Source organism: Maylandia zebra, linkage group LG12, assembly GCF_041146795.1.
Source record: "Maylandia zebra isolate NMK-2024a linkage group LG12, Mzebra_GT3a, whole genome shotgun sequence".
NCBI lineage: Eukaryota > Metazoa > Chordata > Actinopteri > Cichliformes > Cichlidae > Maylandia > Maylandia zebra.
Genome location: NC_135178.1, coordinates 23,765,166 through 23,782,965, shown reverse-complemented (window position 1 = coordinate 23,782,965; position 17,800 = coordinate 23,765,166). Strand labels below are relative to the sequence as shown.

Genomic DNA, 17,800 nt, shown 5'->3' with positions numbered 1-17,800 from the left:
CTAGTTATATAAATAACATCTACCACCTTTTTATTTCAACTTTTCTCACTTTGATTATGCACATCAGTTTGCCAACAGTACAAATGCACCAAATAGTACTATAACTTGGGATATAGTTATAGTTTATAATAACAGAACCCAGGAAACATATCAAGTGTTCAAGCTGTGTTTACCCCTGCACAGCATCCACTCTTCTTTGACAATCTGTAAATATCTGTGAACTTATGAGACCAGGTGTTGGACTTCTGGGAGATGACATCTGTAAAAGTCCCATTCATGTCTGATTCTAGATGCTCAACAGTTCTGGGTGGGTCTGCTTTTTCATATTTATTCATTTAGCTGCAAAATGTTTTCAGTTGGAAAAAGGTCTGGATTGCATGCTTGGCAGTTCAGCACCTGGACTTTTCTACTATGATGCCACGCTGTTGTAATAGCGGAATTATATGATTTAGTCTCGTCTTACTGAAATATGCTATGTGCAGGATCCATCCATCCATCTTCTATTGCTTAGCCAGGTCTGGGCCATGCGGACAGCAGTTTCGGCAGAGATGCCAAGACCTCCCCTCCCCAGCCACTTACTCCAGCTCATCCGAGTGAACACCGGGGCGCTCTCAGACCAGCCAAGAGACATCATCTCTCCAGCGTGTCCTGAGTCTACCACGGGGCCTCATCTAGAGCTTTTCCACATTCTACTGTGAATAAAATGCAGGTTTATGAGTTTTTCTACACAACATTCTACACACTTCCTAAAGATCGAGCTGTGTGTAAATTTGTTTTTTAAAATGAGAAAAATAATTAAATAAAGAATAAGACTGCATGTGACAAAGGAAATAAACGGAGTCTTGACACCCCTGACCTAAAGGAAACCATGAACATGCTTTAGAAAATTGTGATGGCCTTGACAATATCACCCCCCTCAGGATAAAAGAAGCATGAGCAGATTGTGTTATCTAGAAACCCAACACCTCAATGTACAGTTTATTAATTAATGGTGACTAAATAAGTGCAGAATTTAACATTTAAACAAAAAGTTTATTCATCCATCCCACAATAACTTAACAACTTCCCACAATGCCTCGGAGCTAAACCTGTGCAAATGGAAATGCCAAAATTGCACCACATAAAACATGGCGACCTCTGGAGAGAGAATAACAGATCAAATTGATTGTTCTTGAAGTTTTTGTTGTTTTTAATCACTTCTATCCCAAGTAGGACACTTCTATAAACCTGGACAATAAAATGAAACAAGCTTTTTTGGCTTCTTTCAGTGGGATAATATTTGTACACTGAATTTTTTTTTCTTTTCCCATCCCTGACTGAAAAGGTTTAACATATAACCACAATCTTTTAGCTTTCGATCTGTTCTCATCTCTTTTCATATAGCTGTGTATAGTAAAATTATGTAGGTTAAAACAGCTTCTTTATACTTGTGCTTTAGCCAATGTCTATGTGAAAGAGATACATTTACAGTAAGATGTTTGTAAACCACAAATAAAGATCCACGTGATTCCTGCCTGAAAGTCAAACCACCCAGGTGAACTAAGCCCATAAACCATTGCATGTGACCTACACTAGTACAAAAAAACTGCTCACCGAAATTTGTAGTGAAACCCCTAAAAATAAACATGCATGTTTAAGATTTCTTTCTGCACTGCTAAATAAATGTCAAAAAAGGGTGAGATGAGAGTTTTGAAACATCAAATTATAACTCGTATTCACTTGAATTATCTTCTATTCAAGCAACAATTCTTCCGACCACACAAATGTTACAATATTGTTGTACAAAACCAAATGGACAGCGTCGGCTCAAAGAAAGACAGTGACTTAAGGAACTGGTGCACCTCTAACAGCTGGGATTGCCACTTAACAGACAAAACGATGCGGTTTTAAATACAAGAATGAGTCATTTCTTTTTTGTCTGCCACAGAGTCACACAGATGTAATAATAAAAAACAACAACAACAAAAAAAAACCTACATCCCATATGTTAGAATTTATGTTGCACACTTAAACCGATCAATATTTCCCCCAATGTAAAAGAGAGCAAATGGAAACAAAGCAAAAACGTACTTTTAATTTATAGAGATTTTCTTTAAGGAATTAGGTTTGCAGTCACTCGTGGTATACCTTCTGCACTTTAATTCAATCCTTCAACCCAACAACCACCTTATGAACAAAGGGTGTCAAACTAATATTGGATTAAAGGACTGCTTACTCTCTGCAGAGCACAGCAAACTCCTTTCTAACTACTATCTAAAATGGCAAAGCCGATCAAAACAAAAAACACAACATCTACCATTTCTCACTTAATAAAGTGAGTTTTAGTAACACAGGAAAAAAATGCAACAGATTTTTCATAAACAAATCCAACCTTCGCACTGAGAGTGTGGCTTTTGAGAGCTAGTGCAGATAAAGACAAATATCTGCAGTATCCTTATAATATGACTACATTTAGTCCCAGTATCCACTTGGGTGCTTATTTCAGAGCAGTTTGGGATGAAAATTGGAACAGATCATGAAGACAGGGGTTAGAAAAGGACACATTTAAAATAAGAACACATTTAGAAATCATTTCAAATATTCAAATGACTTAAAGTTTTTCTTTAGCTATATGGCCGGTGCTTGAACTGCTTCAAATACAGATAGTTACAAGCAACACAATCAAGTCTTCCTCTTGTTTTTTTTTTAATCCTCAAAAACACTTTTAACCCACAACTATTTTTTCTCCTCAAGACTAATTTGCATAAAGTTGTAAGAACAGCTGTACTGATTTAAGAGGCCGCATCAGATTGTAGGACCTGGCCGCTTGATATGATTCAATTACAGATCAGCGCGGCTGTTCCTATGCACTCCATGCACACAAGCTCAAGAACAGACAAAGGAAGTGATGAGTCAGATCTCAGAGGCTGTTATGAGCCCACACGCGTTGTCGTGGTCTTCTTGTCAGAGAAGAAGCTTCGCAGCAAGACCACCTGGCTGATGCTGACCACCAGAAGGATAATGGCTTCTCCGATGGACCAGAAAGCGACGCGGGTATTGAGGTCCTCGGCGCGACTGCGTCCCTGGGCCTCACGGAGGCGAAAGTGTGTCTGATAGTCGATCACCGACTTCAGAGCCTCATGGATGGACACGCAGGCTGACTCCATCTGTAAATGGTGAAGATTGGAAAACAAAACTGATTTTAGATTTTTGGAAGATGGCTGAAAATATTTACTAAATTCATCCACCAGGAACATTAAATCTGCAGGGCTGACAAATATGAGTCTGTCACTTAAGGGAGGGGTGGTTCTTGTATTTATATCATTGGTATTCTTTTGGCAACAGTGGTTTTGGCAGTGCTTTTTAATTATATTTCCTTAGCTAATATTACAGTAGGCAGATGATATTTTGTGCTTTTTCTAGTCTGTCTGAACAGACATATATTTCAGTATTTGAACATCCCACATCTTGCTGTCTTTTTCTGCCTTTAGTTTTGTGCCTGATAAATGACAACCATCATTTACTTAATCTAATGAAACACAAAAAGGTGATAAGGTCAGACATTTCCAGAAGGAGGGGACTAACATCTGCAACATTTAGCAGGAATTTTCCCCCCATTATTCTAAAAAGAATGACTCCAGCTCAGCCATATTTTTAGGATGTAATCAGCTTCCCTGAAGTAATTGCACAAAGTTCAAACGGTCATTTTCTGGGTTTGTCTGGGTCTCTCCAAATGTCTTTTTTTTGTTTGTTTAAAATCGTTCTTTGGTAGATCACTGGTTAGGATCACCGTCTTGCTACATCACCAAATTTCAGCCTTCTTTTAGTTGATATTATCTTGTGAGAGTAGCCACAGTACTGAGATTTCATTTACAGATAAAGCTTGTCTGGTGACCCTTTCTATCTGAATAAAATAAACAAACTCTGCAAGGTGGCTGCTCTGCTTTTTGGGGGTTATTTATCACCAGGATTTATTTGCTTTTAATTTAAAGAAACTGTGTTGGTTCATTTGTGCAACCAGGATGAAGACAGGGTAACCGTTTAGGTTATTTCGCCCTAACAAATACAATGAAGGAAACATCAGTGAGAGAAACAGGCAGTTAACAGGTTTATGTGTGCATCCTCACAGTTTACCTGAGTAAGAGCAGTGACTCTGTTCTCGTTGGGGAAAAGTGGAGGGTCATCGCCAACCTGGAAATCAAAGTAAACTGTCTTATGGGTGAAGGTGGAGAACTCATTGCTGAAGCAGAATTTGTAGGTGCCGTTCTTGGCTGCTGTGAAGGTAAAGCTGTCATATTGCTTCTTCATCTCCTTATAGAGTGTTGTGCCATCTGGGTCCTCCAAGCGGCAGTCCACATCGTAATGACCACCGGTCACCACCTGGGAATCGAAAGCACAGAAGGAATGAGTAACAAAGCCAAGGAGGGGTAGGATGGATACTGACAAAGTGTTTTTAAAAATATATATGGATAGCGTTTTTGCTTACAGGTCAGATTCTTTATCAATTTCATGTCTGAGTCCTACACATGTTTTCAGTGTCAGTGCAAATTAATCTGAACACAGTGTAGAAACAGAGTTTAAAACAACTGCCCCAACATAAGATAAGACAACCTTTATTAGTCCCACACGTGGGAAATTTGTTTTGTTACAGCAGAAAGTGGACAGTGAAAAGTTATATATCATCAGATTGTTATTACAGGCTAATTATGCACACAATTAAAAATAAAAACAATCACCCAGATTAATCTTCATTTATTGCACTTTTTCTCTTTTTTGGCAAATACACTTGAGGCACCAGTATGTGATTATTGCACTTTAAAAATAACACAACACTATGATCCTAATGCATACTTGTACAATAATTCCCCACTCGACCTGTGGGCTCGTCAGCCCTTGGTATTTCTCAAGCTTCTTGTATTCCTTCTTCTTGATTCACTTGGTATAGCTACATCCATCACCGTGGCCTTCTTCCTCTGATGGTCCACCATGTGGACATTATATTTGATTGGTTAACCATCACCAGTTTGTTTGTCTGCATCTGGAGGTCTAAATGGATGTTAGCTTGGGTTACTCTCAATCACCTTTGGGGTGTATCCCATTTTGACCTCCGGATTTCCAGACCATACTCGTCAAAGATGTTCCTGTATACGATGCCACACACTTGGTTATGGTGTTCAATGTATGCCCTGCCTGCTAGCATCTTGCACTCTGCTGTTATGTGCTGGATTATCTCTGGGGTATCTTTGCACAGCCTGTATGATAGACCTCGACCTCTAAGGATCTTTTGCTACCATGAGTAGTGTTTCTATGCCGTCTACCCTGTCAAGCTTTAACCAGCCATTGGTAGAATCTTTCAATATCAGCCACTTCTTGTGTTTGTTATACACCCTGCGTGTGTGTGTGTGTGTAGTTCTAGTGAAATGTTTAAGGCACATGTCACAGATAATGAACAAGATCATTTAATAGTATTTATTACTTATAACTAGGCCTGCTGCTACCTGGACACCTCTTATTAAATTTAAATATTTACCTGAAGATCTTTCAGGTAGAAGTACAGTAACTGAGTTGGTTTACATTTCTAATGTTTATCAGACATGCACATGAAGCTGTTCATGTCCCTGGGTTTTCATCTTTGACGCCTGATACAGATTTCAAGGGGACAATCTATACTCGATTTAATTTGGGGGGAAAAACGACAAGGATGATTCGCATGGATGGGAGGGATCGAAAGAACAGACACGCACCTGGAACTCCAGGGTGCATTTGGTGCCCATGATGATGTCTTCGTAGAAACACTGTTTAGCGTTGTCTGGCAGCTCAAAAGTTAGCTCGGAGCCGAGCACCCACCCACAAAGCAGCTGGGCCCAGAGCACCTGAAGCAACACCCGAAGCGATCCGTGCATCCTGAAGACTGAGAGCCGACAGCTTCTAAGAAAAAAACTGTAAAAACAACAGATTTAAAACTAAAACCGTCACCGAAGGTGGCGAAAATACCGACAAGGAAAACCCGGACACTGATATAAGCGGCTAGCTGCTAGCTTAAAGCTAACTAGCGAGCTAGCTGGTCTTTATATTTTAGAGAAAGAAAGAAGCTCGGGATTTGTAATATGTTTCAATGGTTGCTGTGTTGTTGTTTTATTAGGATATAAGTAGCAACAGGCGTTAAAATAAATCCAAATATTTACGATTTTAGATTCTTTTTTACTTAGAATTACCTACTCACCCCAGTCCTCACCCGGATGCAACTAATGCTAAGACGCGTATTACTAACGACACATCTCATTGGCCGTCATCCGTAAAAGCCCGCCTTTGCTTGCTCTCACTGGTGGAAAAACATAAAAGGAGGAGCCATTGTAACATCACGTGGGCCACAACCACGTAAGTGTGAGCAAAGCGTAGCTTCCCTTTTAGTACCTGAATCCAGGGCTCCAACGTGGCCGCCGGTTAAAATGAAAGTGAAGGCAGTTTGAATGGAGTAGAAATGCTGCTTAAGCCCTATCGGTATAGCATGGTGGTTACATTTATGTTACTTATAACCAAATTTCATTAGACACATTAAATGTTTCGTAACAATTTGGGATATTTAACCCCTATGACAGCGTCACACTCTGGCAACAAAACATGTTTTTTTGTTTGTTTGATTTGTCTTGTTTGTTTATTTCCTTTTGTCTTTTTTGTTATTACACTGTGCCTTAAGTTTTATATTCATTTATTTTTATATAATGACACAATATATAAGGAGTAAGGGGGTGAAATAATCTTTAAAATTTACCTGTATGTGGATGAATGTGTGAAGAAGTATATTTGGTTGTTGAAAGGAAAATTTTGATTTCATTTATTACTAGAAAAACATTTTGGCTCATTTTCTCAGTTGCATTGTGGGTTTAGACCACTTTTCCAAACTACTTTGAGCTCTACTTTGGGTCCTTTCTGTATGGTGTAAAATGAATGACTGACTTAAATATTAGTGGATAGTTTTCATTCACAATATGTAGTAGACTTGATTTTAAAGGTTATCGTGCCAGATAATGATCTATTTTCCCTGTGTGTTTAAAACAAATATATAGAAAAAATTGTTTTTAAAACATTTTTGCTGGAGTTGAACATTGCAAAGTAACCCCTAAAATCATGAAAAAGAAATATTGCTCTTGAGTACATATTAGCATTTCTGTTGTGAATTGTAAGAATGAAAAACAAAAACAAAACTATATCATTCTATTCATAGCAGGCTTACCTTTTAAATGTTCAGGACAGCTGTCTTCAAACCCTTGCACTTTTCCACTTAGAGATGTTATAGATGGCAAGGAGCCAGACTTACATCGATCCTCTTGCCTTGCAAATAAAAACTCTCCATGCCTTCATTATACATTTACATCCCATCCCTATAAGCATTTATATTTATCTCTCAATCTTTATGCCAACAAAACGCACACTGAAAACACCACAATGTCTTTCTCTCACATCTAATATTCATGTACTCATTTAATACTTTTGGGGTGTAGACCATGCCAACACCCACAGATGTTGTATCATTTTAATATTCCCATGACACAACGCCCCTCATAATGTACGTTGAGTGCATCTTCCTGACAGTTGTGAAATTGCATCTCACCCTGAAAACAAGCTTCACATGAACATGCAGTGTGTATGCAGTGAAAGCAAAACAAGCCACAGAAATCAGTTAGATGGATTTTATGGTTGGGTTATGGTTAAGCAGGAAATAAAGCAAATGCATTATGAAGCAGGTGTCGAATGAAAGGTATCAAAAACAGTCAAAGGTTAAGAGGAAAGACTAGAGTTTAATTAAACGAAAGTGGGAGAAAGTAGGTGTGGAGAAAGGAATGACTTTTTCATCAGACACACTGGAACATCATTAAAATATTCAACTGTGGAACAGCTTTGCGTCTTTCACTTTCACGCCCCCCCGCCCCCTTTTCTGAACGTTGAAATGATTGGGTCGACGCTCACTCCATACCACTTGGGGCAGTAGTGCGCCAAATAATCGAAAGCCAGCTGTAAATGCGCCTCAATAAAGAAGAGAAGAGGAGCGCCGTAAAGACAAAACAAAGCCACACATTTCAACGAACAGGCGCTGGTCGCTTTTTTATTTTTATTTTTTGTAATCAAACAAATTTCATTCATTATTCATAACGATTACCGGCAATATCAATAAAAGGCTTGCATCATGCCGAGTAGTACGTCTTTGCTGGAGGCCGATGAGGGAGAGTCCGAGGTCCCACCGCCGCTCCTGCACGCTTTCGCCGGTATGGGCCTTGACGAGCAGCACGGCGCTCATAGCCAGACGCCCGAACTAGCTGACGAGAGCCTCCCCTTTCACCACCTCCCGCTCTCCCATTTCAGCCTCCTCGGTACGGTCCTCGACTTGAAGCCCTTGCCACTGCCTCGTCCGCCCTCGGGAGACGAAATTAACACAACGGCAGCGGCTGAGGACGAGCCATTAGTTGCAACCGATTCCTCGTTGCTAACGCAGGCCCACCACCGCAACCAACACCTCCTTTCTGGGCCGGCTAGCTCCGGGATGGAGCACATCGAGACTGTGTTGCTATACAACGGAGACGAGCGGGACGATCCTGCGGTCGGCGGCGCTCTCCCGCCGGCTAACAGCATGACGATGCTACCGTCCGGCGGGTTCGGGGAGCCGGATTACGGAGAGGCCGAGACATCACTGTTGAACCGGCGTAAGAGCGTAAACACGACCGAGTGTGTGGCCGTACCGAGCTCGGAGCACGTCGCGGAGATCGTTGGCAGGCAGGGTGAGTCGCTTTCTTTTTGACTGCTTGTGGAGCTAACGTTAAGGTGCTAACGGAGTTTAGACTAAACTTTGTGGGGAGAGTTAGGCAGGACCGAATTAAGGGACAAAATAAAGAAACTTGAAGAATCGCGAGTTTATCTTCTAATTAATTAAAGGCGTGGAACAGAAAAGCAACGAGATAAAACTAAGTTATAGCTTTAAAAAAAAATCGTCGCGAAGAAAAGTGGCATAGTCAGCTACTAGCTTAGCATTCCTCCCCCTTCAAACTGGGTCAACAATAACACCCTCGCCCAACACCCTGAAAAAAGTTTACAGCTAAAGTTTTATTGGTCTCCGGAACCCACTCTGTGGCCTCGGTGCAGTAGCTCGCCTATATCACGGGTATGCTGTCAGTGAGCCTCCCCGTAGCCGTGTTTCGCTGAGCTAAACCAGCCTGGGCTTTGTCTCGGAGGAGAGGGCACCATTCTTTTGCCACATCAGCTGCAGGTTATAGTTAGCTCCGTGACATAACCGATATGATTTCAGCTAAACATCCCCTCGCTGTTCTTAGACCCTTATATGTGGTCTTTGTTTTATCTAAACTTTACATAGATGGCTGGACTCGGTTAGTGGGGCAGTGTGATTATGTTTGAGAGTAAGTTGGGGGATGGTGCACAGACTGCGGTGTTGACAACAACAGGAAATGGCTCTGGTAATGATGCTGGACTCTCAACCACTGCTGAATGGAATATTAAATTTATAAGCTATGCAACTTTTATGTGGCATTAATGACTGGAGACCTGTGCTGTAGTGCTTGTGTCATGATCTTTTATTAGTTCATTAGTTTATTAGGAGATGCAGAGTTTCAAGAGTTCAATGTTGAATCTGTGAAGGTTAATGTGGTTCCCTTATGTGTTTTTTAACTTGCCCATGTGACAGGCTGTAAGATCAAGGCACTTCGAGCCAAGACCAACACCTACATTAAGACACCAGTGAGGGGGGAACAGCCAGTCTTTGTTGTGACGGGGCGTAAAGAAGATGTGGCCATGGCTAAAAGGGAGATCATGTCTGCGGCTGAGCACTTTTCCCTTATCAGAGCCTCTCGGAACAGGACCGGCCCTCTTACTGCAGGAGCCAGCCTCGGGACTCCGGCTTTACCTGGACGGACTACCATTCAGGTCAGCAAGCTTGACTTTAAATGAAAAAAAAAAAAAAAGAAGTCATTCAGGGGTTGAGAACAACCGTTAGGATGACTCTGTGTTATTAGTGTCAGTATCTAGGCAAAATTATTGTATAAATAAGGCTCTCTGTTGTGTTTTGTATTTTAAAGTGTGTGTAGCTAACCTTTATCGTTTTAACTGTACAGGTGCGGGTACCATATCGTGTTGTTGGGTTGGTTGTGGGTCCTAAAGGTGGGTATTTAATTTGTATTGTTTGCATGTATGTAACTGCTGAAAGTCATAGTTTTAAAGAAAGTCTCTAAAACAAAAATCAGAATTGCCCTTTAGCTTAATTATATGTTGTTTTAGCATAGATGGCAGGAAAGGTGTGAAACATACAATTTAGGACAAAAAGAGTCAGAAAAACAAATTTCATGTTAGTAGATGCAGACTAAAAGTGTTTTTTGGATGATATAGGCACTATGGGACTGTTCAGTTGTGTAGCTCTGCTATCAGGCCCCACATCTAACGGCTTTCTGTTTCTGTGTTGTCTAATGGATATCCTGTATTTCTAAAAGCCTCTGCATCTTGATATCCATCAGCTCAAGTCCAGAAGATTCCCTGTCGCTCTCAGCTAGTCTTTGTACACATTAGCACCTGTGTGTGGAAAAAGCCCTGAGGCTGATTATGATTTGCTCACTGTCTTTAACTCTTTGCCCTGTTGACATTACCAGCTGTGTGTCAAATAGCATGGGCTGTTTTTTTGTTTGTTAAACCAACCAAACTTGCGATAATACCTGTAGAGGAAGTGGTGACGTGTCAAAAAAAGTCACTGGAGTTGAAAATTTAGGATGAAACACTGCGTCACACAAACACAGAGTCGAGAGGTGTGCTGTGGAGTATTTACAAGCATCAAAATGCACTCTAGGATATTGTTCTCGGTTAAAAACACAGTATTGACATTTGATAAGGTTTCCACACTGGATCTGAATTCAGTGTTTTGGTCAGGTGGTGTGGATTTCAGCCAGATGAGTCAGTAGGCCAGCCTGTAGTTGAGCACTGTAATTACTGCACAGCTGTGCTGTTTCCATTTTCAAAGCAACACACACAATGATTAAATAGATCTGAGTGTGGGGCGCTGGTTTGACTCACTGGGTTGAGCAACGGTGATGCATATGCTATAAGGTTAATGCTGAGGCCCGCTTTTGAGTTATGTCTTTCTCCAAGCTTCTCTCCTGTCCTGTCCAAAAAAAAAAAATCTATAAAAAAAACAACAACCAAGAAACAAGTGTAACTGCCGTAAATGCACAATACTGTCGTTTAGAGCAGGGCGATATGACCAGAAATATTTATCACGATATACATTTGAAAATTTGCGATAACGATGTAACTGACGATATAATTGACACTAGACAAAATACTTTACAACTCCACAACTTTATTTGTGCAAAAAAACCCATCAATGTATTTTCACTTAAACAAGCAGCTGTTTTTTTTATGTGCATTAAAGTTATATAAAAACTTAACAGTGCAAATTCCTTGCTGACAGTTTAACCAAAAGGCATTTCCAGTGGAAATTGGCCGACATATTCTCAGTATAACCATGTATAATATCCACGAAACTTAAAAAGAGGTTATACACACACAATACGGTAATATTATGTTGAAGCGCAGTACGTATCACTCCGCGAGACTCCTGTCTACGATAGCCGTAATGCTCCGACAATCCATCAAGCGGTGCGGGTTCGTAGCTTAGCAAAGTCGTACTAAAACATTCGACAGATTTTCGAGTGCGGTGTACCACATAAAATCGTTTCGAGGTCAGTAAACACAACCAGAATTCATACATAAGGCACACGGGATTATAAGGGGCACTGTCGATTTTCAGGAAAATCAAATGATTGATTTTAAGTGTGCCGTATTTTCCAAACAACACGGTAATAACGACGGCCCGCTAGCATGCGCTACCAAAAATAGTGCTTTGTTGTGTATCTGACGGACGAAAGCTAAACCAGTTCCACACCACTGAAGTTGCAGCATTTTTACAAACCAATTCTGGTTCATCCGTTTCATTTAACGATCCACTTTCGCTCTTCTCATTCTGCTTTTTCTGCCATGTGTGTATGTAAACAAAGGCACTGCACATGCGCGTTTTACCATATTCTATCGTGATATTTCATTTTCCTATCGTTGCCCAAAATTACACCGGTATCATCATGAACGGTATGATATAGCCCAGCCCTACTGTCGTTGTGATTAAAATCTTGAGTATTTAGCTGTGACTGCAGTTTCTGTGTGACTCCGCTTGGCCTATTTTGTCAGATTGTCAAGCTGCAGTTGTTAAAAGACAAACAAGTACACAGAGCTGTTAGTGATGCAGTCTGAGATTTTGATGGACTATTATTTGATTTATGAGATTTGTACCACCAGCTACTAAAAATTAAGTGTCCATGTGCCATTTGTTTGCTTTACATTGGTGGCTGCTCATATTAAACATGGACAAAGTTTCTGATCATGAGGTTAAGGTTAGGTGACACTTTTGTTCAAGCACTTTTTTTCTACTCTTGTATCTGTGTGACATCAAAGGGGGGAGGGGTATATCCCCAATACAGCAATCTCACTGCTCTGACTATGAGGACCTAAGCCCCGCCCACGTCATATTCAGACTCTTGAAAATGTGAAAATGAACATATTATATCCACTTCAAACTATAACCGACAGTCATGTTGCAAAGTGAGCAGAACGTTGATTGAGTCTTTGTATTGAACATGTGTCTCTCATGTTTTGAGTGAAAGAGCTGGTCTGGTCATATCTTTCAGGAGCAACCATAAAACGCATTCAGCAGCAGACCCACACCTACATTGTGACGCCGAGCCGGGACAAAGAGCCAGTGTTCGAGGTTACGGGCATGCCGGAAAACGTGGACCGGGCGAGGGAGGAGATAGAGGCCCATATCGCCCTCCGCACCGGAACCTGTGGGGGCATCGAGGCTCCAGGTGTAGACAACAATGACTTTCAGTTCAACGGGACAGATGTCAGCTTCGAGACATCGGCTGTTTTGGGAGAGGCCGGATGGCTTCAGGCAGTTGCATCATCACCAGGCGGCGGTGGCTTGCTGCCACTAAACATCAGCGGTACTCAGCGAGTCAATAGCAATATCAACAATGGCGCCAGGATGTCTTCCAACTACCGCAACGACAGCTCCAGCTCCCTGGGCAGCGGCACCAGCTCAGCCGATTCTTTTTATAGCAGCGGGAACGTCAACCGACTGGCAGACGTCAGCCCGACCGGCCCGTTTAATGCCAACGCTAACAACAACAGCAATGGCGGCAGTGCAAGTTTCTGGTTTGGCGAGGGCCTTCTTCCCGTGGGGTCTGAGGAGCTGGTTGGGCTGGGAGGTGGAGGCTCCTCCTCAGGATTTGACCCATTAACCATTTCCACTGCCCATTCGTCACACCCTACTGCACAGCCACACATCTGGAGCCCCTTTGTGGACCACCAGCCCCTCCAGGCCTTTGATGCTCTTCAGTCTCAGGTAAGAGAAATTTAACAGCTGCAGTTTTATGGCCTCCTGTGCAGTTTTATTTTAGTCTTTTTATGGTCAGCAGCGTGCAGGGGGAGTTTGATATGCAAATTGCAGGCTCAGAACTGTGATTTATCACAGATGTGCATTTATAAGGATTTTGTTATAACATTAGAAATCCCTTAAAAAATGATGGTGGATATAAAACTTGGTAAGCTAAGTTAATATGTTGTTTCTCACTAACTTATTTGCCTGCATAGCTCAATTTTAACATAAACTTTTTGATGGTGTCCATTTATCTAATCTTCAACACCTATGATGTCTCCAGACAAGCCAGCCTGGGACACCCCGGCTCTCGCCAACCTTCTCTGGGACCGATGCCCTGGAGCATCCTCAGGCCCAGCGTGTTCACCGGGGACCGTTTGGCTCGGCCGGGGCTCTCGACGCTCACAGGTTCCCCTCTTACAGCTCAGCCTTCTCCTCCTCAAGTGAAAGCACCGCCTCCTCTTCCTCCCCTCCCGAATCCTCGCTCGCCTATCGACTGGGGCTCGGATCAACAGGGAGGGGACAGGATTTGTGCGTCCAGTGTATGAATAACCAGGCGATCGCCGCCTTGGTTCCTTGCGGCCATAACCTCTTCTGTCTAAATTGTGCCACCCAGATATGCCAGGGTCCAGATGCTGTGTGCCCTGAGTGTCTGTCCCCAGCCACCCAGGCCATTCAGCTTCACAATATGTGATTTTCTTCTTCTTCTCTTTTTTCCCCCTTAATTTCCTTTAACTGATTAGAGATCAGCCTGCCCAACACTTATGGTTCATGACGTGTGTGTGTGTAGGGGAGGGAAATACAAAACTGACCCCAGGTCAGTGTCTAAGTGTAATTCTCATCTGGCTTCCTTTAAGCTGGTGAAGCAGAGTAGGTGAATAAGGAATGATGTTGATTTAGGGCCGAGGTTAGGGTGCTGAGCCCGTTCACGTGCCTGGTATTGTGAAGTCTTCTTCCTTGATTGATCAACGAGAGGGTTCGAAACCCTCTATGTAGCATTGGGGGGAGGGTGGGGTTGGGATAGATATATTTTTTGATTCATATTTTCTTTTTTGTCCTTAAAATCTTTAGTTATTGTTATTTTTTTGTACCTACCTATAATTTTATTTGTTTTAAATTGAGTTTGAATTCTATTGGCCTTTTTTGTCTACATCTCAAACGTTTTTTCTTCTTCTTTAAAATACATTGAATTATGGCCAAGACCCTTTGCCTTTATTTTAAGTAAAAAAAAAAAAAAAAAAAAGTAGAGGCAAATGAGTTTCCATGAGTTCCACATGTGACTGTATAACTACACTATTAAGGAAAAATAGTGTTCTTCTTGTTACTTAAAAACAAACAAACAAAAAACCAAGTTAATGCAGTAAATCTGATACAGCGTAGGTCGTCTTTTCAGAATTCATGTTTCCCAGATGATTGGTGCAAATATCATCAGGCTACCGGCGCACACCTGCGCGTCTTTAAAAAGGATGTTTACATTCAGTAGGACTTGAATGAGAGGTTTTGAGTACTGCTAATATAATAACAGTGTAACACACACGGACACACACCCGCGGCGTGTTTTGACTTTATTAACTACAATTTGAAAGTTGTCGCACTCCAACGGCAATCTCTCGTTGCCTCATTTCTTTATTCTTTTCCCAGAATAACACCGACAAGTGAGTAACTTTTTTTATTACTTTTGGGGTCGAGATACCGCTTCAGTATCGCCACGTTGCTTTCCACTTATACTTACAAACTGTTTACGGTAAACTTGTGCCTAATTCCACTCTGAGTGTAAACAGAAGTAAACCGGTTCAGCGGACACATGGCGTTGCTCTATCTTTAAACAAACTTGTGGCCTTTTTTTGGGAAGCCAGTAATGAATTCACAACACTATCTTCAGATCCAGATTTTCGGGCTCAAAAGAACACAAGCTGACAGACCGAAGTCTTAATATATTTGTCGAGGTTCAGTCTCCCAAGACGCTCCTCGCTGGAACAAATCTTGTCTCACGAGGACGCTTTCTTTCGCTTCCTATTTTCCCAAGCTGATATCGAGTGTTGCGTTCATATTTTTTGGCACCAAACTTTCTTATTTTGTCCATTTCTGTTGTCACATTTCCCCACCCCCACCTGAGTTTATTTACTTCTAATTTATATGTCCGTTACGACCTTGTATGGAAACAAAGTACTGTTTTTCAGCCAAAAACAGATATGCACAGCTTGTACCTTTGGAAACATTCCTCCTCCCTGTTGTTAAAGTATTTACTCTTACTTAAATCACACCTGGGAGCAAAAAAGAGATTTTTCTGAAACTATGAAGACAGCTGTGATCTGGAACAAATCCCTGTACTGTACAGGCAGGCTACTGATTCTTTTCTTTTTTCTTTTTGTAGACATCTCAGTAATATCCTTCTCTTTCACTTGAATGTCGACTCGTTTGGACGGCTCCACCCCGTGGCTGTCTCTTCACAGCTTTTCGGGTGGAAGTCAGGAAAATGATTCCAATGGGATGCAAAACTGAGATGAAGGCCGCTCATTGCTTCACTTTTGTAATCCCACGTCTCTTCTGCCAGGCCTATGCAAAATTCATCTCAGCACGAAGCACTAAGTGAAGCTTCTCGGGTTTCAAACAAACAAACTTTGGGGTTAAACTTGTAGACAGAAATAATCCGTCTGTTTATTTTAGTTTTTTATTCCTATTACATTTCAGTTCTTTAATGAGATGTTTTAACGGTACACACTTCACCTTTAACCAGCTCAGTTGCTTTTGTCCTGTGCACTACTAAGCACAGAGCTTCCCCATTATCATATCACACTATTGACTGGCCGGGACAGGCATGTTATCGACTTTCCTCTCACCTTCTCATCTCAAATCGTAGCTTTAAATATCTGTGTCTTTAGACTAGTACAGGACAGAATGAGCTCACGGACACTTTTAAAAGGGGGAAGCACTGGAACGAGTTCAGCTCGGACTGCGCTCGCACTACATTAGGTCAGTGCTGTCTCTCTGGTGTGTGGACACTGGATTGCAGTCCCTCTAGCATTCCAGCTGTAAACAGTATTTTGGGAGTTTTTACACAGCTTTGCTCCGTTTCTTTTTAATATCCATCATCTTGGCTTTCATAACAAAATGCAACCAAACAAGTCCCGCTTCTGCCCCCCTCTTTGGGTCATCCATCCGTCCCGTTGTATTCTCAGCTCTACGATGAGCCGATCTCCTTTTAGTCTTTCTCTCTCTGAGGGAATGCAATACACTGTCGGCCCTCAGTTTATCGATATGAATCTATTTACATTTTTGTGTATGTATTATATAATGTTACTGTTAATGACTGATAAATATACAGAACTTATTTTTATTTTGTTACATTTCATATATACATAAATATATATATCTTTAAAATGTTTACAATAAGATTTTTGTAAAAAAATGTTTCTTTTTTTTCTTTAATTTTCTGAGTGATTAGGTGAACGAAGAGTTGGAAACACAGACATGTTTCCACGCAGGAGAGTGTCAGTGCTGTCTGCTTGTAGTCTAGGTATTAGTTTACAGTATTGATCATAATAGTATTGATAGCTGCCGTTTAAACCTAGTGGAAAATGGAATGTGCATCACGAGCATGTCTTCATAATTTACCGCCAATGTAAAGCATCACACTGCAACTGTAAAAAGGCCAAGGATCCAAGCTGCCTGTCATGTCTGTACACCACCAAATTAAGAACGGTATACTATTAAATTGTATCTTAGATTATCTCTATATAAATACATATATTGTTAAGCTGTACCAACAGTTCAAAGTATTTGCTAATTTTACTACTTTTGTTATGTATATGTAGGGGGAGTCTTATGGCATATAAATTCTTTCAAATTGAGTCAGGAGTTTAAAAGCAGACTATATTTTATAACGGCCTTTTAAGTTATTGTGGCCAAAGCACTGATATTATATATTTGCTGTAAAGAGAATTTAAGAGTTTTATTTTTCTGATATTAAAGTTACTTAATAAAGACTGTTTCATTTTAAGCCATGCCAGACTGCTGTCATTTTTTTCTTTTCATATTTCCCGTGGGATTGTTTTCACGAGGAGTTCAGATTTCATCAGAATTACAACATACGGGAGGATGTTTTTTGCGATTGAGTGGGAAGGTTCAGGTGAAATTTTAAGTTATTATCTCAAAAGTTCAACTCAGACTTCTAAGTAAGTTGAAATTTTGGAACGCTAACCTTGAAACTCTTATGAGAAGGGTTTGTTTTGTTTTGTTTTCCCACCAGTGGCAGAAATAAGCTTTCATTTTAACAGGTATTCCTGACGAAAGCAGCACCACACTCCTCACTAGTGAGCATTAATGTCCCTCAGGACCTGC

The 17,800-nt window shown here is 41.1% G+C and overlaps 2 protein-coding genes across 3 annotated transcripts; one reads left to right on the top strand and one right to left on the bottom strand.

Moving 5' to 3' along the window:
* Nucleotides 1–1,011: 1,011 nt before the first annotated feature.
* Nucleotides 1,012–6,305, bottom strand: tmed7 (transmembrane p24 trafficking protein 7). Of its 2 annotated transcripts, none has more exons than XM_004547259.5 (4): nucleotides 6,195–6,285; nucleotides 5,724–5,919; nucleotides 4,114–4,359; nucleotides 1,012–3,146 (listed from the first exon to the last, which is right to left on the bottom strand). In XM_004547259.5, the coding sequence occupies exons 1-4, from the start codon at nucleotides 6,260–6,262 to the stop codon at nucleotides 2,910–2,912; spliced, it is 747 nt and encodes a 248-aa protein (XP_004547316.2). In that variant the 5' UTR covers nucleotides 6,263–6,285; the 3' UTR covers nucleotides 1,012–2,909. The 2 variants fall into 2 exon arrangements, with proteins under 2 accessions (XP_004547316.2, XP_004547317.2); XM_004547260.6 differs by having other exon boundaries at nucleotides 1,715–3,146; nucleotides 6,203–6,305.
* Nucleotides 6,306–8,003: 1,698 nt separating this feature from the next.
* LOC101485150 (RNA-binding protein MEX3B) lies at nucleotides 8,004–17,464 on the top strand. The gene is made up of 5 exons (XM_004547261.4): nucleotides 8,004–8,753; nucleotides 9,671–9,909; nucleotides 10,098–10,143; nucleotides 12,711–13,426; nucleotides 13,743–17,464. Exons 1-5 carry the CDS (start codon nucleotides 8,165–8,167, stop codon nucleotides 14,151–14,153), a joined length of 2,001 nt encoding a protein of 666 aa, XP_004547318.2. The 5' UTR covers nucleotides 8,004–8,164; the 3' UTR covers nucleotides 14,154–17,464.
* Nucleotides 17,465–17,800: the final 336 nt, after the last annotated feature.

Coding starts and splice junctions, on each gene's coding strand:
- LOC101485150 (XM_004547261.4), top strand. CDS start 8,165: ATGCCGAGTAGTACGTCTTTGCTGGAGGCCGATGAGGGAGAGTCCGAG. Junction 8,754..9,670: donor GGAGATCGTTGGCAGGCAGG/GTGAGTCGCTTT, acceptor CCCATGTGACAG/GCTGTAAGATCAAGGCACTT. Junction 9,910..10,097: donor CTGGACGGACTACCATTCAG/GTCAGCAAGCTT, acceptor TTAACTGTACAG/GTGCGGGTACCATATCGTGT.
- tmed7 (XM_004547259.5), bottom strand. CDS start 6,262: ATGAGATGTGTCGTTAGTAATACGCGTCTTAGCATTAGTTGCATCCGG. Junction 5,920..6,194: donor GTGAGGACTGGGGTGAGTAG/GTAATTCTAAGT, acceptor TTGTTTTTACAG/TTTTTTTCTTAGAAGCTGTC. Junction 3,147..4,113: donor GAGTCACTGCTCTTACTCAG/GTAAACTGTGAG, acceptor CACCATTTACAG/ATGGAGTCAGCCTGCGTGTC.